The 26,493-nt window shown below is 44.9% G+C and overlaps 1 protein-coding gene across 1 annotated transcript in view; it reads right to left on the bottom strand.

The window, feature by feature from the left end:
- Positions 1-23,384, bottom strand: part of CABIN1 (calcineurin binding protein 1) — a 100,132-nt gene extending 76,748 nt beyond the window's left edge. The window contains exons 1-23 of the mRNA XM_054392900.1: positions 23,232-23,384; positions 19,755-19,847; positions 19,337-19,450; positions 18,972-19,106; positions 18,537-18,717; positions 17,411-17,540; positions 16,493-16,642; positions 15,468-15,760; positions 15,017-15,185; positions 14,287-14,423; positions 13,698-13,915; positions 13,161-13,239; positions 12,309-12,496; positions 10,947-11,096; positions 10,047-10,241; positions 9,177-9,413; positions 8,862-9,015; positions 8,516-8,631; positions 6,251-6,412; positions 3,940-4,146; positions 3,386-3,531; positions 2,818-3,079; positions 612-872 (exon numbers count right to left, since the gene is read on the bottom strand). Of these exons, the coding sequence (XP_054248875.1) occupies positions 612-872; positions 2,818-3,079; positions 3,386-3,531; positions 3,940-4,146; positions 6,251-6,412; positions 8,516-8,631; positions 8,862-9,015; positions 9,177-9,413; positions 10,047-10,241; positions 10,947-11,096; positions 12,309-12,496; positions 13,161-13,239; positions 13,698-13,915; positions 14,287-14,423; positions 15,017-15,185; positions 15,468-15,760; positions 16,493-16,642; positions 17,411-17,540; positions 18,537-18,717; positions 18,972-19,106; positions 19,337-19,450; positions 19,755-19,847; positions 23,232-23,384 (3,930 nt within the window). The remainder of the gene's footprint in view (positions 1-611; positions 873-2,817; positions 3,080-3,385; positions 3,532-3,939; positions 4,147-6,250; positions 6,413-8,515; positions 8,632-8,861; positions 9,016-9,176; positions 9,414-10,046; positions 10,242-10,946; positions 11,097-12,308; positions 12,497-13,160; positions 13,240-13,697; positions 13,916-14,286; positions 14,424-15,016; positions 15,186-15,467; positions 15,761-16,492; positions 16,643-17,410; positions 17,541-18,536; positions 18,718-18,971; positions 19,107-19,336; positions 19,451-19,754; positions 19,848-23,231) is intronic.
- Positions 23,385-26,493: the final 3,109 nt, after the last annotated feature.

Here is a 26,493-nt window from a genome sequence, read left to right as displayed (position 1 = left end):
GCTTGCACCAGACAACACAGTGGAAGCAAAGGTGTTATGGCTACTACTCCAACTCATGCATACATTTGTGCTTTCCCAGGTGTGAGGTGCTTCTGAAAACTTTCCACATTGGATTTTGATGAAATGAATCTACAAGTGGGATTTCTGTCTTTAAAACAAAACCAGCCTAACTAAATGACTCCATTTTATTCTCCAAGTCCACAGCTTCACAGATTTCATCAGGCTGGAAGGGACAGTCAAAGTGCATCTTGTCCAATCCCCCCTCCAGTACCTGAAGGGGGCTGCAGGAAGGATGGAGAGAGACTGTTTACAAGGGCCTGTGGTGACAGGACAAGGGGCAATGGCTTCAAACTAGAGAAGAGCAGATTTAAATTGGGTATCAGGAAAGAGTTCTTCACTCTGAGGGTGGTGGAATACTGGCACAGGTTGCGCAGGGAGGTGGTTGAGGCTCCTTCCCTGGAGATATTCAAGGTGAGGCTGGACAAGGCCCTGGGCAGCCTGATTTAGTTGGGGATGTCCTTGCTGGCTGCAGGGGGATTGGACTGGATGAGCTTTGGAGATCCCTTCCATCCTGGACCATTCTATGATTCTATGATTTAAGTTTCTGTTACCTCCAGTGCTTCCATGGCAAGTTCTGGTGGATTATGGTAGTGAATCTTCTTTGGGTAGCGAGCAGCCTCCTCGTGCAAGTAGTGAGCTGCCTGTTTGTAATGCAGCAGGTAGACAATAGGAGGCTGCTTCTGCTTCTCTGCAATCTTGCCCAGCATGTAGTGAATAAGCCACTCCTCCTCATCGCCGTCGCCCTCGCAGCGAGATGCTGATGTAAAGCACACTTTGGCTGTCTCCAACATGCTGTCTCGCCGCTCCTCCATCTGTGCTTGAATCAAAGTGGTGACAGGACAACATCAATTCACTGGAGCTGGGGTGGGAAACCCTAAAATCATAGCCCTGCACAGCAGAGGACACCACCAACAGACAGCGTTTCAAGCACCGGCAACCTAAAAGGTGTCCAAAGGATCAGACGCACCCTGAGGACCCCCAGAGTGTGTTCAGGGAGGGGATTCTGTTCATTCCAGCAAGTGCTGACACAAACACCCATGACCAAGCAGTGAGTAGTGTAAGAGTGTGGCAAATAACTGTAAATCTGAAAAACAACAAACCAAGATAAACAGCTACCAAAACTGTACCACTTCTTCAGAGCTGTGATTATCTTCACTTTCAGCAGGGACAGTCAGCAGGGACAACCTCCACTAGATCAGGTTGCTCAGAGCCCTGTTGAGCCTGATCTTGAATATCTCCAGGGCTGGGGCCTCAACCACCCCCCTGGACAACCTGTGCCAGTGTTCCGCCACCCTCCTGGTGCAGAACTTGTTCCTCACATCCAATTTCATTCTGCTCTGCTCTCATTTCAATCCATTGCCCCTGGTCCTGTCACTGCAGGCCTTTGGGAACAGTCCCTCTGCAGCCTTCCTGTAGCCCCTTTCAGACACTGGAAGGCTACTCTAAGGTCTCTCTGAAGTTTTCTCTTCTCCATGCTAAACAGCCCCAGCTCCTGCAAACAAAGGATGTTCCCAGCACTGTTCTCTGCATTCCCAACACCGGAAGTTTTCACAAATTACAGCAGATGCTCTTCTTTTCATTCTGCTTCCAGTTGTGGGCTACCTCCTATTTTTAAGTCAGAACAGTTCAATCAGAAATGGAGTTCACTGGTCCAAAAAGACAGAAAAAACTATTTCCCTTAGCAACTGCTATGACTGACAGTGAGCATTTAGAATTGCTCATTTGGGCTTAGCAATGAGCTTCAGGAACACTTTTTCACTATCATCATGCATGAAGAGCTAAGGAATTTATAATTACTTTTTTCTATGCAAACTCCACCAATCTCCTCATTTTGATCTTTTGTTTAAAAGCCCAAAAATGCAGAAAAGGGGTAATGATGTCTTCAGCTAACAAGAGCTCACATATGGACACAGATATCAGAGTAATTCCTGCTCTTTTCACTGTTAAATTATGTATACATTTCACCCTCTCCTGGAAGCACTGCATGACATTTACAGAAGGGAAGGTAAACGTAATTCCCCTTTCCAGAAGGTTACCATAATTTTGTGTCACCTTTGAAAGATAATTCAAAGATCAGGCTCAAAACTAATTTTACACAGATTGGTTTGTTTGCTTTTTCTCAGATTGAGAGAGTTGGGGCTGTTCAGCATGCAGAAGAGATGGCTCCAGGGAGACCTTAGAGCAGCCTTCCAGTACCTGAAGGGGGCTACAGGAGAGCTGGGGAGGGACTTTTGACAGGTACTTGTAGTCATAGGGAAAAAGGGAATGGATTGAATCTCTGGAGAGGATATTTAGACTGGAGATTAGGAAGAAATTCTTTCCAGTGAGGGTGGTGAGACACTGGAACGGGTTGCCCAGGGAGGCTGTGGATGTCTCCTCCCTGGAGGTGTTCAAGGCCAGGTTGGACGAGGCCTTGAGCAACCTGGGCTGGTGGGAGCTGTCCCTGCCCATGGCAGGGGGTTGGAACTGGATGATCATTAAGGTCCCTTCCAACCTAAACCATTCTATAAATTTATGAAAAAGAAAGGAAAAAAAGCCAAACAACAAAACACCACCTTCAAATGGTGCTGAGCACCAGCACCTTGTGTGATGGAGATAAGAATCTCCAGCATTGCTAAGGAACCAATACAGTCCAATAGGTGATTGACAGCATGGGAACATGGCATAGCCACCTCAATATGGAATTCATCAAGTTACTACATTAGAAAAGACCATTTACACCACCAAAACTCCATCCTGCTCCCAGCTAGATCCCACCTGCTGCACCACCTCAGGGGGCAGTTCTGCTTTCCACTGCTTCAGCTGTCGGGAAGCAAAAGAGTGCAGGGCGTAGGAGATGGTTCCGTACTCGATCCACAGGGAGAGGTTGGAGCTGTCGATCTCCAGGGCCCGCTTGAAGCAGTTCAGGACAGGAGTGGAGTGCTTCCAGATTGGGCCATCACTTTTCAACTCATTAGAGTTCAGCTTGTCCTGAATGCGACTTGCTCGAGCCAGAGCCATGCCAGCCCATGAATCAAACCTAGGAGAGCAGGAACACAGCACATCAACAACTGCCCCCCCTTGACATGGCACTGAATGGCAAAACCAGGCTGGTTTTGGTATTTCCACCACTTTCTGACTTTTTTACATGCTCTCTCAAAACAGGTGACTGCATCTCCTCCTCCTGTCATAGAGGAAGAGAGGCTGGAATGCCTAAACCACACTGATTGGATTCAAATGTCTTGTCCCCACATGAAAAGCAGGTCACAGAACAACAGAATGTTAGGGGCTAGATGAAAGAAGTGAGCAGGATGAATGTTGTGCAGCAGGCTTCAGCAATACTGACCTGTTTGGACAAATACAAATGTCATGCATGTAAAATTTAATGGCCTTAGACTGTTCTTTGTTCTTGAAGTGATAGTCTGCCAGAAGATAGTAGAGCTCAGTCACCACTGGTGGAGAATAGTCTGCACCATCTGGGAGAGAAGGTGCCTGAAAATCAACAAAGGGAAAGATTCAGATGAAACCCTCCCTGTGAGATGAGCTGCTTCTTCCTTGTCAGGCAGGGAGCCTTTTGGGCACAGAATATGAACACATCAAATATGAAAACAGTGGAAGCATTCCACAGGTACACAAAGCACTTACAAATACTAATGAACATCTCATACTGACTCCCCAGTATTAATTATATGCATTATTATTATATATGCAGTATTATTATAGATGTAGCATTAATTAATGCCACACCTTGCCAGCCCAAGACCACTTGGTGATGTCATCCTGAGGTAATCCAGCACTGTGGAACAAATCACTCCCCAAACTATCACAAAGTCAACAGAAAAATAACTACAATCAGTTTTGCTCCTTTCAATTATTTTTTTTTAAAGACATGAATTCTACCTTGCTGCATGTTCCCTCAATGTAGGCAGACACAGCATCCAGGCTCAGCATGGGTTTGTCTGTCTGAGGGACAATCGTAGCAGTCTTCTTCAAAAGGTTGGCCAAGTCAGCAGACACTGTGCTGGTTTTGTAGCTATCAAATTCTGGAAGGGTCTTAGGCTTAAAATATTCAAACATGAACAAAGCATCTTCCCATGTTAGATCAACCTGAAGAGAAGGTAGATGGGGGGGGGAGGGGGGCGGAAATTACCTCAAATTCCAAAATTCCAAAGTCTACTAATGTTGGAATTCTGTGGCTTTCTAATTCATAAGGACAAACAGACTGCTCTAGCAGGAAACAAATGAAACCTCCCAAGAACAAAACCATTCCAGGCACCATTAACTCTGCTGAGCACTGCTTTAAAAGGCTAAGGTATGGGCTGTAACTTAGTGCAGGTCCCTGAAGAACAAAGTCATTCTACTTGCTTAGAAGAGCTGCCCAGAAAAGTTGTTTGAAAGCATGCAAGAATCAATTGCAAGGATCCTCTCAATCAGGCCTTGTGCAGCCAATTCTAGGTGAGAGGCATCCCTGCCCATAGTGGGGAGGTTGGAGTAGATGAACTCTGAGGTCCCTTCCAACCTGAGCCATCCTAGGCTTCCATAAACCCTGAGTGACACTGAGATCATGGGTAAGATACGGGGGAGAAAAGCTCTGCACCTTCAAACTCAAATGAGAAGAATAAACAACTAAATAATGACAAGAAGAAATCAATATAGGGAAAAAAAAAAAAAATCAATCTTTCAACTTCCCACAGAGAGGTACTTTGAGAATGTATTCCTCATTTTCCCCTTTCTTGAAGAGAGTTAAAAAAAAACAAAAAAAAAAAATCCCCAAAACATATGTACAGTTCTCTTCTGCTAGACTGAGTTTTATTCCTTCTCCTGTTTATCTTACTCCTTACAGTAAATTTGACTTCTGTACTCAAAGCAAGGAACTCGCATCACTAAAAATCAATTTACCAATGATTTCAGTAAGAACTTTTTTCATCCAGATTTGCTAAAACAGAACAGATTTGTTGCAGGGGGGAAGCAGAGTGGAATTTATTTCTGCTTCCCTTTCTCTTAGTTATTTCCATTTTCTCATGATCCTCATTTTCCTAAGAGGTAAATGTGTCAAAATTCAGAAATATTCAGTGAGTAACAGCAGCATTTGTATATTGACACAAGGCCTGCTCGAAGGAGCCAGACAATAGCTTTGCTCATAGGAAACTGGGGTTTCATTTATAATTTTACAATTAGGTGAATGCAAAAATCATTGGAGGTTTTGGAACAAGCTCAGTGATGTTTCAAGGCAGAGGATTGCTGACCTGCTTTTCCTGTCCCTTCCCTTCTGCAGTTGTTCTTCCAAACCCAACTGAATTTCACATGTTGCTCAGAAACAGCTACCAGATATTGACTGTCATAGGTTTCAAAACAAGCTACAATTTCAGGTACTTGCATAATTTTAAACAGTGACATTTTTCACTCTCATGAACTGCAAGGCTGACTGCAGCTCTCTTCTCTCAAGCTGACTTTTTCCTCTCTAATTTTCCTCAAACGTGAACTTCTTCTCTGTTGAAAACAGGAAAGTCATGGCTCAATAACATCAGTTTGTGGGGAGCTTCAAACTGGTAGCTACTGTGAAAAGACAAGAGCAACATCTCATCTCAAGGGCCACAGAAAGGATCAGGGGGCAGCTGCACCTCTGCTACAAGGACAGGCTGAGGGAGCTGGGGGTGTTCAGCCTGGAGAAGACTCCAGGGGGACCTTAGAGCTGCCTGCCAGGACCTGAAGGGGGCTACAAGAAGGCTGCAGAGGGACTGTTCCCAAAGGCCTGCAGGGGCCAGATGAGAGGCAATAGTTCAAAATTAGAGGAGATTTAGACTGGATGTGAGGAACAAGTTCTATACCAGGAGGCTGCTGGAACACTGCAACAGGTTGCCCAGGGGGGGAATTGAGGCCCCAGCCCCAGAGATATTCAAGGTGAGGCTGGAAAAGGGTCTGAGCAACCTGATCTAGTGGAGGATGTCACTGCTGAGTGCAGCAGGGTTAAACTAGATGACCTTTGGAGGTCCCTTCCAACCCAACCCATTCTCTGATTCTGTGATATCCTTAAAAGCTCCCATATTTTTTTAACAAGTTTATGTTCCACAATATACAAAAATACAGACAGTTTAGAAGGAAACTAAACTGATCCTTCTAGAAAATATATTAAGGTGCATTAAAGCCAAACCAGGGCATATCCTCTATCACTCCAGGATATTCCACTGACATTCTCTATCAGATCTCTTACCTGCTGTACTGAATGTTCTTCTAGGTACCTTGCTTTGCTTTTTTTGCTAGGGAAGCCATACAGACAATAGAAACACTGTTCCAAGGCTGTTTCCAGCTCTTCTTTGTATGGATGAGTATCTTCAGAAGTGGATGCTGCAAGTTCTTTTTGTAGTACCTGAACCTACAACATAAAAAATACCAAGGAAAAGAAAAAAAATCATCTGAAATCTTTTGCTCTACTCGCCTACTTCTACCTTGACCCACAGGCCTCGGTACATTTTCCCCTCAGCAGGAACTCCAGGCTATTCTCACTAAGTCAGGTTCTGACTGCTGCTCAAGGACTTAACTGCACATTAACATCTTCTCTTGCACATCACCTTCAGCCACCCACCCATGACCCAAGGCACTTGAGCAGACAATTCACCTGCAAAATGTAATCATCCAATGCTAGTCTGTCGAAGGCTTTTGTTTAACGTTCTTGAAACTGTGCTTCTGTTCCAACAATTCATCTCCTTTTCTCTTTGTCCTTCTTTACCCTTCCAACACTCTCTTGTCTCTGAAAACTGAATTTCTGTGCTCACTAATGCCAGATGATATTTTAGTTTAGGAAGAAGGCAATTCTGTGACTGAGCACTGAAGATTGTGTTCAAAGCCCTGGTGACATCTGTGAAGATCTAGCAGTAAATTGATTCACAGCTCTCAATTATCTGTGGTTTATCCAGGTTCACAGGGCATGCTATCAGCCTCCCCAGGCTGGAGATGCAGGCACATTAGACAGACACAATTTAGATTCATCACTTGACAGTGCTGCATCTGAGGGCAAGCCTGGCTCTGGAAATGGGCTGCCTTCATGCCACACAGTGCCTGAGCACTGGGACCAACCCCCTGCACACAAAGCAGATTCATGGAGAGGCAGCTCAGGTGTACCAGCATTATGCTCCTAACACCAGGGAGACTGAGGAGGGCAGGATGCAGAGATAATCTAATAGTCCTCAACAGAAGCAGCCTCGGTTCAAGCGCTGTTCATTATCTCCCATCCCTTCCACTGTGAGCTGAGTCCTGCAGAACCCCTCAGGCTCTCTCCCCTTCCCAGCTGTCTGAATTACTGCCCTAGACACACTGCTGCTCAAATGCAGAGCTAGATGGGGTCTGGCACTGAGCTGTGCCAAATAAGCTCCAGGGAGTACTGAAAAAGAAATTAAGAGATTCCTGAGTAGCCGTATGCAGAGCTAATGACAATTTTCTGCTGGCTGGAGGTAATAAACCTCAATAAGTCAAGCTGAAGCTGTGAAGTGTCACTAAAATGCCACAGGACCACAATGTCTGGGCTTTGCCAGCAGCAAGGTGCTCTCCCAGCCTGTCAGCACTCTGCACAGGGAGAAGCTGACTGCACTTGGCTTTCTAAGGCAGGGATGAGCTGAGGAACCAGCAGTGCAGGCAGAAATATTCTCCTTCAGTCACATGAAATTTGCTTTCTGGTGTAACAACTAGAACTCAAGGAATCATCTTTAAAAGGTCAGCAACAAATGGCTAACTCCTTTCATCTGCTAATGCTACAGCATTGCTGTCCAGACAGACACTTCTGGAGCTTATTGGATCTTCCAACACACCCATCTGAACAACAGACCAAAGCACAACCTTCAGGCACAGGGAAACAGAAGACTGAAGGAATTCTTGATTCTCATCATCTTTGTTCAAAAGGAAACAAATAACCAAGTTCCACTTCAAGACTGAGTTTTCTTGACTGACAGTTAAATATGCTCTTTTTTTTCACATGTTAAACAGTATTTCCATTTCCTCCTTCAGTCCATTATTTTAAATCCCTTTTATCCTTACTGGACTGGGAGAAAAAAGAAAAGTAGGCCTGAATAGAACTGAGGCTGATTAAGGGCACATGGGAGGGAGAAAACAAAGGTTTGCACTGTCATGTCTTGTCTGTCTCACCTATGCATAATTTAGCAGAACCATTTACTAACTGAGCAGATTTATTTACTAATTCCCATTGAAGATGCTTTTACAGTACAGAGTTGGCATCTCTTGGCTGACAAAAAGGCCTTTTAAGAGAACATGCCAATGGACAGGAGTCTGGAACAACAAGCCTTTGCTGTTCAGATTGCATTGACTGAAACTTTGATGCATTTGCCTGGGAGAATGCAAATGGGTTAAAGAGTGGATTTGTAACATGAAGACAAGGTAATAAACACTCGAATAGAACTCTGAAGTTGTTCCCTACTTTGAGAAGGAAGTTGGCCTTTCCAAACTGAATTATTCTGTGAACACTTACATAGAACTTGAGAAGAGCACCATCTGAATTGCAACACCAGGATCTTCTTCCCAAGTATTCATGAGCAGTGTTCAACAGCATGAGTGAAGAAGGCAGCATAGGGGTATCAGGACTCACTGCAAGAAAGAAGTTGGTCAATATTTAAGCAGCTCAGAACCAAGGTAAATCCAACTAACCAATGCTTTATCTGGCAAAAAGACGTGTGATAAGGAAGTGATGTTTGCATACCCTTCTGGTCCCTTCAGCCAGCAAGGTAAGATGCCAAACAAGCACTTTCTTATTTCTATTCCAGAGCTAGATGGCAAAGAGCTCAACTCCAAAACTTACAAGTGAACCATTACCTCACCTTCTTCTCCCTGGTTCTGCTGCTGTTGGCAGCGCAGGGAGCAGAAAGCATCCTCCTCATGCTGGATGATCCTGTGCAGGATGATCCATGGAAGCACTGAGGAGACATAGGGCTCCTTGGGTTCTTCCTGCACTGCCATGCTGCAGTCTATGATCTAACAAAGAAACAGACATTTTTTGTTGTGATATACCAGGTGTGTTTCCAAACCACCCAACTTTCTATCCCTGCAAGTGGGTAGCAGCTGAGACAGCAGCTGTGTCACTCTGAAGCTCTGCAGCACACAACACCTCTCTCCCAGCACAGCCTACAGCTTACCTGGATCAGGTTGTTTGTCAGTCGAACGAGGCTAGGTGTTATGGAAGAGTCACTCAGCATGCTGCTGACTGATGACAAGGAAGTGTCTATCCCTTTGAGCAGCTGTGTCACTGTAGCAACCCACTCTTCTTTAGCAGAGGCTGTTGTGATATTAATCATCTGCTGAATTGCTTCATTCAAGGCAACTTCTGAGTGTTCAAAGCACTGCTTGTAATCTTTCAGTTTGAGCAGGGAGTCCTAGGGAATGCAAACATAAAATAATCTGTTGTAAGGATGAAAAGATTTGTTTGAAGCCATGAATGCACAGCAGGGCAAAGCAATGCCCAGTTTGTGTGGTTACTTTAATAAAGTAACAGAACACTTGAAAACATGGCATTAAAAAAGGACAACAGGAGGTGCATGGACTGTGGATAACAAATACAGAATTAGGGTCTAAGGTTTTTAAAAATCACCACTGAATCTTTCTGTTTTTACAAGAGATGCAAGAAAAAAAATATTAGGGAAGGATGTTGCTAATATCCAATCTCAATCTACTCTGCTCTCATTTCAAACCATTGTCCCTCATCCCGTCCCTGCAGGCCTTTGGCAACAGTCCCTCTGCAGCCTTCTTGTAGCTCCCTTCAGGCACTGGAGGGCTGCTATTAAGGTGTCTCTGAAGCCTTCTCTTCTCCAGGCTGAAGAACCCCAGCTCCCTCAGCCTGTCCTTGTGGCAGAGGTGCTCCAGACCCCCACTTCCAGATTTGGTTCCACATTTTGCTTTGTAAATAATAAGATTTGTTACCCATTAACACTCACTTTAGAAATCCTTTCCATCCAGTTTTCAGAAATGAGCCTTTACTGAAAAAAGATTTTGCAAGAGACAAAGCAAACCTGTAGGAGAAGCAGCTGTGCAGGTCTCTCTGGTACAGATGTCACAAAGTCCAGGTGTTTTGCTCTGCCATAACCATTAAAGCATAAGGTTGGGCGAAGCAGATGCACCACTGCATTGTAATCCCCTGCCTCGTACAGCCGCTGGATCTCTTCCAAAGACTGGCATCTCTCCAGAGACTTCAGGTTCTTTTCAATCTGCAAACATCACAGATGGTACAACCCAACCCAAACTCTGGCTTTACACAGCTTTGACTACTAACATTTCTCCTAGCGGTTTATCTGTAAAGCTGTGCGAACTCTACACTTGCACCCAGGAATAGAAAGCAGGAAGCAAATTCCAACTATGGGACACTTCAGACACTCCACAGATTCCTAATGATTATCTACTGCATGACTTTAATGCTAGCATGCTTTCAAACTCCTCTTTTTTTTTCCCCCTCAAATCCCCAAATCACGTATTTCTGCACTCCGAGATTACACCCATCACATGGACTTCCAAGTGAAGACACAATCTCCTGTGTTGGAGCTCATTCCCCAAAACAGCAACAGAAAGAAGAGGGACATCCCTGTGTTTGAAAGAGCACAGAGATTGCTATGTGGCAATTAGGCTGCCAAAGTGAAGAGATCCTTTAAGCAAAGGTGAAGCTTAAGAATAGAAGATCTAATGTTAATAGAATCAAATGCTAATCAAATGCCAAAACAACCTCAAATTGTACAGGACCAGCACAAAGTCTTTGAAAAGGAGTTGGTGGCCTCAGCATCATCACTCAACTATGAACCTGTCCTCTCACTCCTAGAAAAATTCTAGGACAGATCCTGTAAGCCTCCATCACAGAAGAGCTAGCTGGTGAAAGAAAGAGGGAAGGAGTGGGGAGATCACATCTGCAGATGAATTCTTACCTCTTCTAAAGACACAACAGAGTCAACGTGTAGGTTAGGTAACCGTATCACAACGCTGCCTTCACTGCCAGCCTCAGCTTGCTCTGGAGAGGAGCTCTGCAGCATTTCCGTGCAGATATCATAGTTCTCCAGTGCCTGCTCCATGTCTCCCTACAGAAACAGGGCAGAAAAAACCAAACCAACCTAGAGTCCTGTACAGCAAGGGGTTAAACATTTGCTACATGCCTTAGAAACCCAATGCCGGGATGATTCCTGCACATCCTCCCAAATGGAAAGCAAAGCCAACTGGCAAACTCAAACTAAAAAGTAATAAAAAAGCCAAGCTAAAAAATAATAACAAAGCAGTAAACCTTACCTGTGACTTTAATAACAGAAAAAAACAAATCAGAGAAATAGAATTCCTTGAGTAAGCCTGAAAGATGACTTTGGGTTGCTAAAACCCCTTCCCTTTAAAAACACAGAAGAGTGAAACAGTAGAAATAACTCTGCCACTTGTGCAAATGAAAACACTGAGTCAAGACATTCTTATCAGCAAAGAGAATGCATTCTGCTTGCTCCACTCAGCTGAAGCAAAGTGGTTGGGAGAAGAAAGGAAGCTGCATGGGTGAAATGTAACTGTAAAGAAACAACAGCAGCTGCTGTATAGGAACTTTGATTTTTCCTCCAGTTAAGAAAAGAATCCTTAGGTGCAAAAAATAAAAACTGAAGGAAAGGGTTTGTTCACTCTTTAGGGAACTGAGGCACATTCTTACTTCACAATCCATTCAAACATAAGTGATGCATGAACAAAGGCTTTGATGTCCTGAGGAAACAACACATGGAGGGCAAAAAAAGTCTGGGATGAAATAACATTTTCAAACGATTCCCTTAGTGACAGGTTTCAAACTCTCTGCTTCCAAAATCTGCATATTAAATGAAACAGCTCCAAAAGAAGAACCAGGCTAGCTCAAAAATGCAGAGGGGAGGGGAACATGGTCTGCGTCAGTTTGGATTGTCTGGGACTTTTACAGTATCCACTAGTCAAGGTACCAAAACAATCCACCTTCTGCAGCTACACAATACCACCCCAAATAACATTGGCTCTAAATATTTTTCTGTAAGCTGAAGATGAGCTAAACTAAACAAAGATTTTTATATTGAACTCACCTGGATATTAGCTTAGCATGGGAGATCTCCTACTTCATTTTTACCTCTACCCTTAGGGATAGCTCATTAAAGACAAAACAAAATCACCACCTTCTGAGGTGATTTTTATCTGCATGTTTTAACAAGGTGAAATTCCCCAACTCAGCTGTAGCATCTCTGAAGAGTGACTTTAATTTGGGAAGGGCTGTTATGTGTGAAAGCAGAAGCCAAGCAGACCTGCAGTGCCATGAAGCGAGCCTTCAGCCAGTACACCCGAGCCACAAACTCCATCCAGCCCTCCTCAAACAAATCCCGCTGAGAAGACGCCAGGGACAGCTGCAGCAGGTCCCCCAGGAAATGAGTGCCTGGGAAGTCAGGACCAAACTTCCCACTCACGGAGCCAGCAGGGCAATTGCGTGGAGAAACTGCAAACCAATGAATTCCATGTTAGCAACAAGTGATCGGCATCCCATGAGGACTCACACACACCAGCACTTCCAAAGTGTTGATAGACTTTAAGGCAAGAAACTGACAGGTCAGTAAAATCACAGAATCACAGAAAGTTTGGGGTTGGAAGGGACTTCCAGTCCAAACCCCCTGTCACAGCAGGGTCACCCAGGGCAGGGCACACAGGGACACATCCAGGTGGAGTTGGAAAGTCTCCAGAGGAGATTCCACAACCTCTCTGGGCAGCCTGCTCCAGGCCTCCAGCACCCTCACAGTGACAAAGTTTTCCCTTCTGTTCCCATGGCACCTCCTCTGCTCCAGCTTGCCCCCCGTGCCCCTTGTGCTGTCCTAGGACATCCCTGAGCAGAGCCTGGCTCTGTCCTCCCCGCACTGCCCTGCATATCTTTATCAACAGGAATGAGGGCAGCCCTCAGGCTGCTCTGCTCCAAGCTAAAGAGCCCCAGCTCCCTCAGCCTGGCCTCACAGGAGATGTTCTACTGCCTTCATCACCTTTTTGATACAGATCTGAAAGATACTCATTAAGAAAAACCAGCTCCAAAATCCACTGAATTCTCTGAAACACTGTTTTTTTTTCAGACTATAAAAACACTCAAGGTACAGGGAGAAATGTCCAGTTCTCACCTGTAGAGCTCTTCCCTTTTGTTAGCAGCCACTGGTCTAACTGCAGTTCCATGCAACAAAGGCTCATCAACATCATATCCTTCAGCAAAGTATGGAGACAGCAAAGAGGAAAAAACACATTGAAAGAAGAACAAAAAAACCCCATCACTAAACTTGCAATTTACTTCAAAGAAAACCTTCAGTGTGTCCTCCTGGGATTTCTATTCCCAAGCTGTAACTACTCCCTGTGTTTAAAGGTAAGTAACAGTATTTACAAGTGTTTGTACATCTACAATATTTACAGGAGGTCTGTATGTGCCTGTGAGTGTGTACATACAGATGGCATGGACCTGGACACAGCCTCACCCAGACATGTGCAGGAGCCCAGCAACAAACAGGTGGAGCAGCTGCAGCGTGCTCACAGCTATGAAAGCTGCAGAGCTGGGACAAGCAGCTCCCCAGGCACAGCTTAGCAAAACCTGTGTCTAATTGCTGGACCTCAGTCAGGTACTTTTGGTGCAGTGACAGAGCAGCACACAGAAGTTTAAGTCTCCTTACCTTGATGTGCTGATTACTCGAGTCCCTCAGCAATGGGTTGGGAAGGCTACTGCTGTGCTTTCTCCAGCTAGTATACATACTAAGGACCACTTCATACAAGCCAGGAGGCCACTTCACTAGGAACTTTTGACTGATGACTTTCAGGTATCTCATCATCAGCTCCAAGATCCCACCATTGTTCAGGTTATCCAGCAAGAATTCATGAACATCCTGCTTTTCTAGAAAGCAAACACAGGGCCAAAGGTGTTTAAGGTCAAGGTAAACCACATCTTGAAAGAAAGCTTCAAAGGTGTTTCAAGCACTAATCTTGCTGCAGTTCACCTCTGCTGCATGCCTGCAGAATTAGGTTACTGCACTCCAATCTAAGTGGGAAACTCCACACAAGAGAGCACCTGCGCACAGTAATTAAACAGTCCCCAAGACTTATATAATCAGGCCTGTCACCAACTGAGGTATTTCTCTGCCATAAAACTATACTTCTAAAAATGCCACACACTTCTTTATTTGCTGATAGGAAAATACAGAAAGTAAAGCAAACCATGTGGAAGAAACTCCAGAGAAAGAACAGGGGTTACAACAAAATCCTTACCAGATTCCATAAATGTTGTAGAATCAAAGGACATCCTGTGTGGCCCAACATGCTGGAAATTCTCCTCTTTGATCTCTGACTGCACCTCATAGTTATTGAAAGGGTCCTCCTCCTCCTCTGGATCTAATTTCCTTAATCTGTATAAAAGCAGGAAGCAAGCCCCACAATATCAGCAAAATCCTCATTCCTTCTTTCATGTGTAAGTGAAACCTAAGCACAGCACCTTGGGTGTAGCTTAACTGAAGCTAATTCAGAGTTACATCCAGTTCCCAAATTTCCATAAATTCATAGAGTGGTTTAAGTTGGGAGGGTCCTTGAAGATCATCCAGTTCCAACCCCCTTCATGGCCAGGGACACCTCCCACCAGCCCAGGTTGCTCAAGGCCTCATCCAACCTGGCCTTGAACACCACCAGGGAGGGGGCAGCCACAACCTCCCTGGGCAACTTGTTCCAGTGTCTCCCCACCTTCACTGTATCTTTTCCATTTTGACATCTGCTTTCTCCTCTGTTTCACATTAAAAAAAACTTTCTCATTTTTCAATTAGTTTTTGTCATTTTTGGTCAAACCAGTTGTATGAAATTTCTGAGAAAACAATGCATTACATCTGCTTCCAAAAATAAGATGGGGCTGGTGGGTTTAAGATTGGTGCATAGCAAACAAACAAATCCCAAACAGCAATATTAAGCTCTTGATACTTGTACAATGAAAGAGAGTTTTGCTGTACAGTACCTGGAAGGGAGGAATTTCACCAGCAGCTCTTGGAAGTCCACCTTCTCCTCTTTTTTACACTTGGTGTTCCGGACTCTAGCAGATCTCCTTTTTGCTGTTTCACCACAGTCTTCTGTAATTCTCCTTCTCTTCACACCTTTCTTAGACTTATCACCTGCAGCTACATCACCTAGAAACACAATTTTAAACCCCCCAAACTGACAGGTTAAATTCCATCAGCTAGGAAAGTTAAGTCAGGAATCAACAATTTTCAGGCAGTTTAAGTGGTCTTCCCTTCCCAATCTGAAGGGTTAACAGAACTTAGTTTTGCAGAGCTCAGCTTCACTTTCTGTGCCAGATGTTCTGAACCCACCAACATGCAGTCTGAAGACAGCATTTCCCAGTGAATTCTGCAGTGCTTTTAATACCTAGCTAAGCAGGAAAGATATTGCAATATCTGAGACTGAAGTACCTTGCTCACCTACAGTAGCTCCTGGTTCCAAAGAATTCTGACTGTGACTCGGGAAGTTGGGTGTTGTTGGAGTATAAGGCAGTACAGGATCTGGCACTGTCACCACTGGATTAGTGGTGACAGGAGTTGGCTGAATAACACTGACTGGAGTAGAGGTAGGAGAAAGCATCAGATGCTGAACAGGGTCTCGATATTCCGAGAGATCAATTCTCCTTCCCAGGCTGGGGCGAGGAGGATCACAGGTGGTGAGGTAGTGATACATGGCAAGCAAAGCTTCTCCTAAACATTTCCACCTGCATGTGCAAACACAAGGGCATCACAGCTTCAGGAATCCATGTCGCATTCTTGTCTTCATTAGATTTAAAAACCTAACAGCATTCAATACTCTTCTTCTCCAATAGCTTAGAGGCAGCAAAAGCAGCTTTTCATGGAAGAGAATACACATTGGGTTGGAAGGGACCTCAGAGCTCATCTTCTCCAACCTCCTCACCTTGGCCAGGGACACCTCTCACCTAGGCTTGGGTGCTCAAGGCCTCATCCAGCCTGGCCTTGAACACCCCCAGGCAGGAGGCAGCCACAGCCTCCCTGGGCAGCCTGTGCCAGACTCTCACCACCCTCACACTCAACAACTGCTTCCTCAGCTCCACTCTAACCCTGCTCTGCCTCAGCTTCAAACCATTCCCCCTTGGCCTGGCTCTAGACCCCCTCAGCAAAAGTCTCTCTGCAGCCTTCCTGCAGGATCCCTTCAGGTCCTGGCAGGCAGCTCTGAGGTGCCCCTGGAGCCTTCTCCTCTCCAGGCTGCACACCCCCAGCTCCCTCAGTCTGTCCTCACAGCAGAGCTGCTCCAGCCCTTGGATCAACTTTGTGGCCTTCCTCTGGACTCGCTCCAACAACTCTGTTACTTTGTTTTTACAAGATTAAAAAAAAAAAAAAAAAAAAAAGGCATTCTGAAGAAATCTGAACTGCAACACAAGCAGAAGTGGCTCCAGAGGAACCTCTTCAAAAGAGAAAATACAAAGACTTACGTGAAAAAGGGAATTGGCTGCACCAGTCTGAGGTCTGGCTCTCTGTCACGCACCAGCAGCGTTTGTCTTTTCCTGCGCAGTTCCAGTGCTTCATCTATGATTCTTCCTGCTTCAGCTGCACTCACATTGACATTGTGGATTGACATGTCACTGAGAAATAATAAGAAATGAAGACAAGTTCAAGATTTTGTTGGGTTGTTGGGTTTTTTGTTTGGTTTGGGTTTGTTTTTAAAGCCTGGGGCAGATTCATTTGGTATTTTCCTAAAACGCAAGCAAAACCCAGGGTTAAAATAACATCATTGCACAGACTCAACAGCATTCATATTAGAAGTGCTCACCACCCAAATTCCTCCTTCTCCCTGCACAATCAAGAGAAAGGGAGATTGTCAAATTCTGTTTTCCCAGCAATGAGAAACAAAAGGAAAGGCAGGATTGTTTATGCTTTCAACCTGGGAGAGAAGGTTTTGGTTCAGAAAACAAGCAAACAAAAAAGTTGTATGACTGAGAAATTCCTTTGAGTTCAAAGTGAAATTGTGAAATTCATGTGTAACTGCTTGGAAAAGCAGTAAGGAAGGCAAGGGGGGGTTGGGTTTGAAGGGTTTGGGGTTTTTTAATTAGGAAAAGAAAACTAAATGAAATGCTGCAGATAAAACAGGAATATGATAACAAAAGATCTAGGTAAGAAAGTAAGTGAGCAGCAGCAGATGGAGGTTTTGCCTCTTTCTTCCTCCCTCTCAAAGCAGTTACTGAAGAACATTCTGTCAGCTGCACCAACACTTAACACTCATTTACTAGAAGAAAGTTCAGCAGGATGCTGTTAAGAGTTTCAAGCATTCCATCTTACCAGCATTGCTGTGTTACCCCAGATCAAACAGTTACACTCCAAATGCAGTGTATGTAGCATAAGATGACACTCACCACTTCAGGAACATCCTTAAGGAATCTTTCCTGAGGCAAGGCTGCTCTTCAAAGATCTTCTCCTTCAGCACTAATCCTTTGCTATACAGACAGTCCTTTTCCAGAGCTTTGCAGATAAAGTACAAACATGCTGACAGAGAAGTAGAAATGGAATGGTCAGTCACTGCTTTGGCTCATTCAAGAGCTCCAATTTCTGGCCTTCTATACACCACTGAATCCCAACTAGATGTGACATTTACATAAACCAGCCAACAGCTTTGTAACCTGTCAAATAATTTCATGCACACAGTTAAAAGAATCTATGTTTTGTCTCCCCAAGTTTTATATGCAGAAGAACATCATTCATTTTGTTTAAACAATGTTTGCAGCACTTTTGTTGACTTTCAAAACTCCATTCCTGCACACAATAAATCAGAATCAGAAAGCAGAATCACAATCATTCCCTATTTTCATGTTATCAAGTGTCCTCACTGCACATTTCATTGGTGGAACAAGCAATATATCCCACTAGGTTTTTGCTCATGTGGGCAATTACATGAAGAGAATTAGGATCATTCCAGCAGGACAAACCTAATGGATCAGAGTCAACATTTTTGCTATCCTGTAACTTCTCCTCTAAACTTCTTTTGAATCAGTTCACCCACTGGATATTACTCCAATGTAAAATCTTAGGTTCAGTTGAATCAATTGCTGCAACTACAATTAATCATAGTAGGCTATAGAACTAGACTGCAGTTTCATATTCAAATCCTAGAACTAGGCAGCAGGAAATGACTAGAGAGACAAGACCAACACCCACCAAAAGGCAAAAGAATCACAGAATGGTTTGGGTTGGAAAGGACCTTAAAGATCGTTTACTTCCAAGCCCCTTTGGTCTGCAGAGAAACTTCTTGCATAGGCCCTGATTGAAGAGACCATAGGCTTTTATTTTTAGAGTAACCAGAACTGATATGAACCCTCCTACTTCACCATGAAACAGAAGACCTCTGCCAGGAAGTGTCTCTATCATAGGTTACTGCATTGCTTACAGAGCCACACTTTCTGTAATGATGCAGTCATACAGCAATTTTCTGTTACATGGATAAACTCACACATCTTCAGAAGTGTTTTGGTGTTCTGTACTTACTTGTGTAGTCACTGAGTGTGTACAAGATTGTGATAAGGTTATCTAAACAAGGCCAGTGGTCAGGATTACACCTGAGGCCTTCCTCAAAGGCGTGACGAGCCAAAGGCAGTCGGATTAGTTTTATTGCCACACGACCGATTTTATACCAGAGGTTGACATCGGTGGAGTCCAGCATGACAGCCTGGAAAGCACAACACACAACATCAGCCACGTTTCAGACATGCACAGCCACCTGTCTGCAGGGACTGCCGCTGACTTAGTCTTCAGCAGGGTCACTGCTGACGTGGGGACTGAATAGTGTACTGGTTACATCACATGTAACACCAGAAAGTAGAATTCAGACACATATTCAAGTGATCTGTGCTGAAAGATCTCTATTCAAGCAAGTTTTTGCAAACATTGAGGCCCCAGTGTTTTATTTCAGCTGCATGGTACCTCCAAATAAAACTCCATGGCTGTCTCTAAGTCATCCCGTTGTGCTGCCAGTTGTGCTAGGTTTTTGTAGGTAGAATATTTTAACATCAAGCCTGGATGTTTCAGCCCTTCCTTCTCATCACCAGGAAGAACTGCCTAGAAAGGACAAAATAAATGCAGCGCAGGTATTAGGAATCAGATGAGGGAAAAGAACAGCAAACAACCTGCCAGTTGGTAACAGTGATATTTCTAATTAGCCCCTAAGAAATGAAGCAAAACAAAATAAGAGTAAAAATCATTTCTAGAGTGTCATTCTTTAGAATTGCATTCTCTAGAGTTTCGTTCCAAAGTTTCTAGAGTTTCATTCAGGAGTTCCATTCACTGACCTCTCGCAGCAGACGGATCTCCAGCAGTTCATGATAAGCTTTAGCAGACTCTTCAAATCGGTCATGTTTCTGAAGGTCCAAAGCTTTGTGGTACAAAGCAAAAGCTTCCGCTTCCTGTGGTTGAGAAAATCAGAACTCTGTTGTAGGACAACTTACAATAGGTTTATTATGAATATTGGTGGTTTCAGACTTTATTTTCTTGCTATATAGCAGTCCACATCCAGACTGTAGAGCAGACCATCAGCCATCCTCCCCTGATGTAACTAATATAGCAGTGAAGTCTGAGCGTCCTACAGGAATAATGCAGTAACACAACTTTCTTAAACCAAACTATTATAGTTGAGCAATCCCCGCCACAAGAGAGGACAAAAGCTCCATCAAGACTAAACTTCATTAAGAAAATTGTAGCTTTGCTTACTTGAGCTTCCTTCGTCTGTGTCTTGTGACTTTTGAAGGTACCTTCGTAGTCATCCTCGACGGTGGAGCTCGCGTTCAGTGCTGCGATTCGAATCTAGAAGGACAGCAGAGATGTGACAGGGAATGTTACAGCTGCCTGTGTCCTACTTTCCCTTGCAAACTGCCATTTTTTTTCTGATTTCTTTACTTTAGTCAATAAATGGACAACACAGAGATCTCTACATAAAGTTACAAGACCTGGAACAAATTGAATTATCAGTAGCTGCAAATGATAAAATAACAAAACAATTTTCCCTTTGAAATCAGATGGAAAACCACAAAATTTCCAATGTCTTGCAAGTAAAAGGTTCCCTAGAACAGACATGAGCACTACAGTGATTTTTTTTTTGCAAATTCTTAAATTTATCACTAACTACAATGACTCCAAACCAAACCATCTCATTATGGCATACCATTATATCATATCTCATTATATGCTATCTCATTATGCCATACCATATATCATATCATTATATCTCATTAGTCCTGGGAAAAAAGAAAATATTCCATTTTATTTCTACCAAAACATCCCAAAACCCCTCTCAGTAAGTCCTTACCATGTTCACAGCTATTCACCAGGAACAGGAGGGTCTAACACAAACAGGTCTGGAAAGCAAGGAGGATTAGAGTAATTATTCTGCCCACAAAGAAAGCCTTCCGAAGTAAAATACAGGCTGTGAGCACATTAATCGATAAGCAATTAGCTCTCCTATGCCACCACCACCCCATGCCGAGAGATCAATTGTCCCACCACATAGAAACAGTGACATTGCAGTGATTTTAACTAGAGACAGAGAGTGAAATACAGAAGTTAAGCACATCCATTACTTCAGGATGCTTTTCAGGACTCCAGTCCTGGTGGTGAAGAGGGAGGGGAAGTATTGGCAATGTAGTTACAGCTCCAAGGTTGTTTAGTTACTGTGTAACATTCAATGAGCATCCATTACATTAACAACACCAGAACTTGAATCCCTTTAATGAGGAAAGCTAAAACTGAAAAAGCTTCTTGGATACTCTGATATTTTATGAGCATGAAGCCTTGCAGCTTACCAGTTTATCTTCAGTTATGTTTAAAGGAAAAAAAACAAAACACACCAGTATGGAAGTTTTCCTGCAACTTTTCTGTACAGCACAAAGCAGAGGGCTCAATCCCATCTAGAATCCACACCACCTTTATGAATATTTACAGAACATGTGAGGAAAAAAAAAATGGGAGGTTATCTGTGTCAGAGGGACCTTGCAGCAGGCCACACCAGCTAATCAACCTGCTGCTCCTCCCCATACTTCCTGCACCTGGAAACTCCTGTGATTAGAAACGTTCCCATTGCTGCTGCCCCTGCTAGAACAGAACCAGAGTTCAGAACACAGCTGTCTCTTCTGAGTGTGCTGGCCAACTTCCACAGGGCACCTTTAATGCAAAAGCAAGTCACAGCTACTGCATGTGCACTAGGATCTATTTGATCTATATGCAAACAAAATACTCAACTTTTACTAACCAGAATTTCTTTCTCCTAAAGGAAGGGTAGTGCTAGTTTCAGTCTTTCTACCACTGCTAAAGAGGAAAGCACACATTTACAATCTGTAAGTCAGCTTGAACTAGTTGGAGGTGTCCCTGCTCACTGCAGGGAGGTTGGACAAGCCGATCTTTGAGGGTCCCTTCCAGCCCAATGCAATCTGTGAATCTGTGACCTTTTCCTTATAACTAAACCCATCATTTGTACTCTATTAACTGCCTGAAACTTTGCTGGATGGCAAAAACAACAAATGAGTTCTGTACTGCTTTTTTGGAAAAGCTTCACTGCTATGTGACAAAACCTTCCCATCAACTCAAACAAAAAACACAACACATTTAAGACTGGCTAAAAACAGCCTTTAATATCAGAGACAACATTAATAGAAGAATAAATCCAGAATTAACCACAGCAGGAAGCAGTGGGAGTTTGGAAGTCTAAGCTGAATTAACTCCTAATCATCATGATTAGAAGATAATGCTTTGACAGGAATTTCATCCATTCAGCAATTACATTTTGCTTGCCCATGCACCATTTTACTTCCCTTGCTTGCAGCTAAATCAGACTGACAACTGCACAGCAATCACATATTTTTCTCTTTTAAGTTACTAAAAAAAATCCCAATGTCTTTCAAGAGAAGGATGCCTTGTCTGCTTTGCACAGGGAGAAATGCATGCAAAGAGATTAATGGTTACCTCTGTCAGCAACACTGAACAAGCCCAGGCCCTGACAGAAGGTGTAGGTGCTTATGACATCTAAACAAGACTGTATGATCCCAAATCAAGGGCATATTTAAACTGAAGGGGGTTAAGGTCACTTATAAATATGCCTATATTCAGAAATATGCTCAAGCCTTTTGCTGAACCCACATAATCTCACTCAAGGCACCAGGAGTCAACAGGAGAGAGACTACAGCCAAGAATTTGCTTCTGTGGTTAGACTACCAGCAAAACTGCAACCACAGAAAAGCTGGGCAAACAATTTTAATTCTGTATTTGTAACAAGTATCTAGTACCTCCACCGTGTTCAAAAGTTGAGAGAACAAACCTGAACAGAACAGTGTAATGCTTGTGAAAAACGGGGCACGTTTGCATGCTGCTCTGGCAGGCTGGTCCCTAGGCGGTTGCTGCTTTTGCATTTCAAGCCAAGCACTGTCCACGGCTGCAAACCTAACATCTGGGAACTCAGTGTCACTAAAAGCCCTGTCAGAGGGACATGGCTAGGCAGGAGGGGGGAAAAAATCTTTAATATGAAGTATAACAAATAGGTTTGAATTTTCTCAGTAACAAGACTGTCTCAGCTGTACATCTGTGGCCATGACAGATGAGCACACCCTCAAAAAGCAACACCGCCTCTTTCAAGCCTTTTTCCTTCCAAAGCTTCTCTCCTTTCATCTTAGCAGGCTAGGACTTAAGTAAAAATCTCAAACGCCAGCCCTTGTCCCCGGAGCTGGTGTGATTCTCAACTTCAAGACACGGAACAAAGGGAGAGACTTGGGCTTTCCCGGCTCTTATTGTTGCTGTCATACTCGGGACCCGCACACTGCAAATACACAGCTGTTTAAACAGAAACACTTCGGGTTTGCTTTGTTCGGGGCTCTTGGGTTTCACACGGCAAAGATCACCTCCGCCACATTTTAGCCAGAGCCGGTTTTACTAAGATACGGCCCCTTTGCACCAAGACGAGCAGCGACGCCTGCCCGGGGCTCGCCAGGCTCGGCTGCCCCGCTGGCGTCACAAAGGGCCAGAAGCAGGCAGGGGGAGGAAGGGAGCCCAGGTCTGCCTGAGACCGTGGCTACGTGCCCCAGGGCATCGGGCGAGGCCCCGCCGCACCGGGCCGCGCTCCCGCAGCCCTCACGGACGGGCAGCGCAGGGGCAGGGCCAAAGGCCGGGCAGCCTCCGGCGGGGCCGGGCGGACAGCACACTCACCTCGCAGGGCCGCGCCCGGGACGCCGGCACTGCTCCCGGAGCGGCTCCCTCAGGCAAGCGGCGGCTCCCCGGGGACGCGGCCTCACTGGCGGTATCCACGGCAACCTCCGCCGAACCCCCGGAGCCCCGCGCGTCAACAAGGAGGCTGCTCATTGGCCGAGCACTTGTTCCATAGGCAGCCAATGGGCACGCTGGCGACAGGGAAGCGACATCGAGTGATAGAATCATCAGGGCGGGTAAAGGCCTTCGAGGTCATGGGGCACAAGCGTAACCCAGCCACCAAGAGCACCAAACTACCCTGCAGCGCCACAGCTACAGCTTCTGGAATGCCTCCAGGGGTGGTGACCCCACCATCTCCCTGGGCAGCCTGTGCCAACCCCTCACCACTCTCACTAAAGAAGGTTTTCCTCATCTCCAACCCAACCCTCCCCCAGCACAGCTTCAGCTCATTTCCTCTCATCCTGGTGGTGCTTACCTGGGAGAAGAGACCAACCCTGAGACCAACCCTAGCCTCACTCCAACCTCCTTTCATGTAATCGTAGATAGGAATAAGATCTGCCCTCAGTTCTCTCTTTGCAACTCTAAAGCACTGATGTTAGCTAATGTAAGATGCAGAGGAATCAATCCCTCACAAGTACCATGTTGGGGCTGTCACATTGTGGTCCAGCTGGAGTGATCTACAGCCTGAACAACAATCTGCCCTGCTGGTACCCTGCCCCAAAACCCAACTTTGCCTGTCGTGCTCTACTCTGCACATACCAGGGTCTGTTTGTTCAAAGCAGCTCCTCTGGAGATGGTGAGTGAGGAGGGACTGAGGTGCAAGAGGAACAGAGAGAGTCCTCTCCCAGGGACTCAGTGACCCTAACTGCTCACTGGAAATCAAACAGTAAAAGAGGTTGACAGGATCACAGCTAGGGCAGGGGCCAAGGCATGCCCTGTGTGGGATGTGTGTGCAGAAGTGTGAATAAATTCCCTCTGCATAGCTGTGGAAGTCATCCCTAAGTTACCGATTTTCCCTGAACTCGGCCGTGGTGCAGCTGGAGACAGGAACAGGTCTTTGTGTCCCTGGGAGGTGTGATGGCAGCAGGGCATGCAGGCAGTGACCTGAACAAACAGCAACTGCAACAGCTCCTGGTGGCAGTAATTTTATTTAAGGTGCTCATAGTGCAGAGAGTCTTGAAGAAAAGATATGCTGTGGGCAGCCCTGTGCCAGCCCTCCTGGTGCAGCCTCCGAGCATACACAGGCTGGCAAGGGCACACTCAGGCCTTGTTCCACCTGTGGGGTATTGCCACATATTTAAAGCCATCTCTTGTTAACAGTGGTTCACAGCACACTGAAGTTGAGCTTGTGCTCAGTAGTTTCCCTGAATCGGATTGTAGCACTGTATGGAAGAGTCCTCCTTGTCCAAAATGTGTGAACTCCTGTTTGTGGCAGTAAACAATGCCCATCTTTCTACCCTGACTAACTAAGAACTGGGCTGCTGTGAACAGCAGCATCACACTGCTGTACTTGGAGAGTAACTTCCAACGCTGTTGTGACTCTCTAGTGCTTTCCTGTCAGTAGTACCCTTCAGCTGCTCAGGGCCTCCCTGCTTTTCTGTCTTGTGTAAATACATTGAAAGATTGCCCTCACTTCCAAGTTCTGAAGCCAGGAAATGGTTACACAGTGTCCAAAATCAGGTTTTTACCTTTGATTTGCAAACAAGCCTACAGAGAATTCTCAAACAAACCAGCAGAGGCCATTTGTAGAAGCAGAATTGTTTGTCAGTCTTGGGAGGTTAAACCTAGGAAGTTACAGAGTCAGTACAATGGCAGAAAGGTCTACCATAGCTGGAACAGATGAAATCCAGATGTTGGGCAGGCTCCTTGCCATGGAAGAGGGACAATCTGAAAATAGGATTTAAGGGAAAGAGGGGTTCTAATACTACTGCTGAGCTCTGGGTAAGGATGGTGGATCTGATTTTATCCTGTTAGGAAACAATTCCTAACCAAATTACTAATATTTTAACTGCTCTTAGTGAAGAAGGCTCAAAGTGCATGAACCATTAAATTCTCAAGATGGTCCTTGGCTGAGCACTTTCACTGTGGTTTTGCATTTCAGATAATGTCAGAATGCAGGCATATGGAGATGGGTGGGAAAGTCAGAGAGGACCCATTGTATTCAGACACCTTTGCATGGCACCTTTGCTAAGGTTTCCCTCTCATCTGTAGCTCTTCCTGCAGGGCTCTGCAATGCTGGGGAGGTTTCTCCCAGGCAAAAGTCCACACTGGGCACACCTGAGGGCAGTGGGAAGGTATAGAACATGCAGCAGTGCCAAGCAGTGACCAACACGGCCAAGGAAAGAAGAGCTGTGGCATGGGGCAGAGCAGGGTTTCTCCCAAGGAAACAAGGCTTTGGCAAGAGTTTGTGCTTGTTCCTTCCTGGGGTGGAAGGACTTCCAGGAGATGATCTGCCTGCAGATCAGAATTAAAGCTGTATTATTTTCTGTATTTCAGAGCATTAACCTCAAGTTGGTCACACCCCTTGCAAAGCCAGGGCTGCCCACCCTCCTCCCTGCAACACAGTACTCCTGAGTTACATGCGTGGCTCAGACTCAATTTACCTGCCTGTTTATTACCTGAGATGGAAAAACTTTTAGTTGAGGTGCAGAGATCCAGGCTTGTCTCCAAGCTCTATCTATGACGTAAAAAGCCCTACATGGTAAGCCAATAAAGTGACACTGATCCAAAGAAGCTTTGAAACATTTTATTAACCACGTAAAGCATAGATCCCACCCCAGCCTGATCACAAATTGTGTTTGGTATCACAGTCATGGCACATTTTGCAACCATAGATGTTTATGCTGCATTCAAATGGTAATCAGAAGTATTTTCAACTACCTTGGATCTCAAGTCATAAACAAATCGAACTCCAATCAGAGAAGCAAAGGAGCACAGAAAGAAACTCCTCCAGCCTTGTATTCCCATGGACCGCCATGTCCCCAGAGCATGGCCTCAGTTCCTCTGTGCTCCATCTGGGACCTGACCAAGTCAGGGAATGTAAAGGAAAGTGGTAAACGTGGAAGGCAAAGATAACTTTGTACATGAAAAGTATTGTGCTTTTGTTTTAATACAGTGCTGTGGGTTTTCCAGTTATGAAGTGAGGGAGAGCATAGGGGTCCTAGAGCCCCAGAATACTTCCTCACAGGGTCACTGAGCTGAAAACACCAACCACAGAACACAGTGAGATGTATCATCCCCAGCCACCCATAACAGTGGGGTG

The sequence above is a fragment of the Indicator indicator genome, chromosome 26, assembly GCF_027791375.1.
Source record: "Indicator indicator isolate 239-I01 chromosome 26, UM_Iind_1.1, whole genome shotgun sequence".
NCBI lineage: Eukaryota > Metazoa > Chordata > Aves > Piciformes > Indicatoridae > Indicator > Indicator indicator.
The sequence above is the reverse complement of the archived record's forward strand: the minus strand, read 5'-3'. Positions and strand labels throughout refer to the sequence as shown.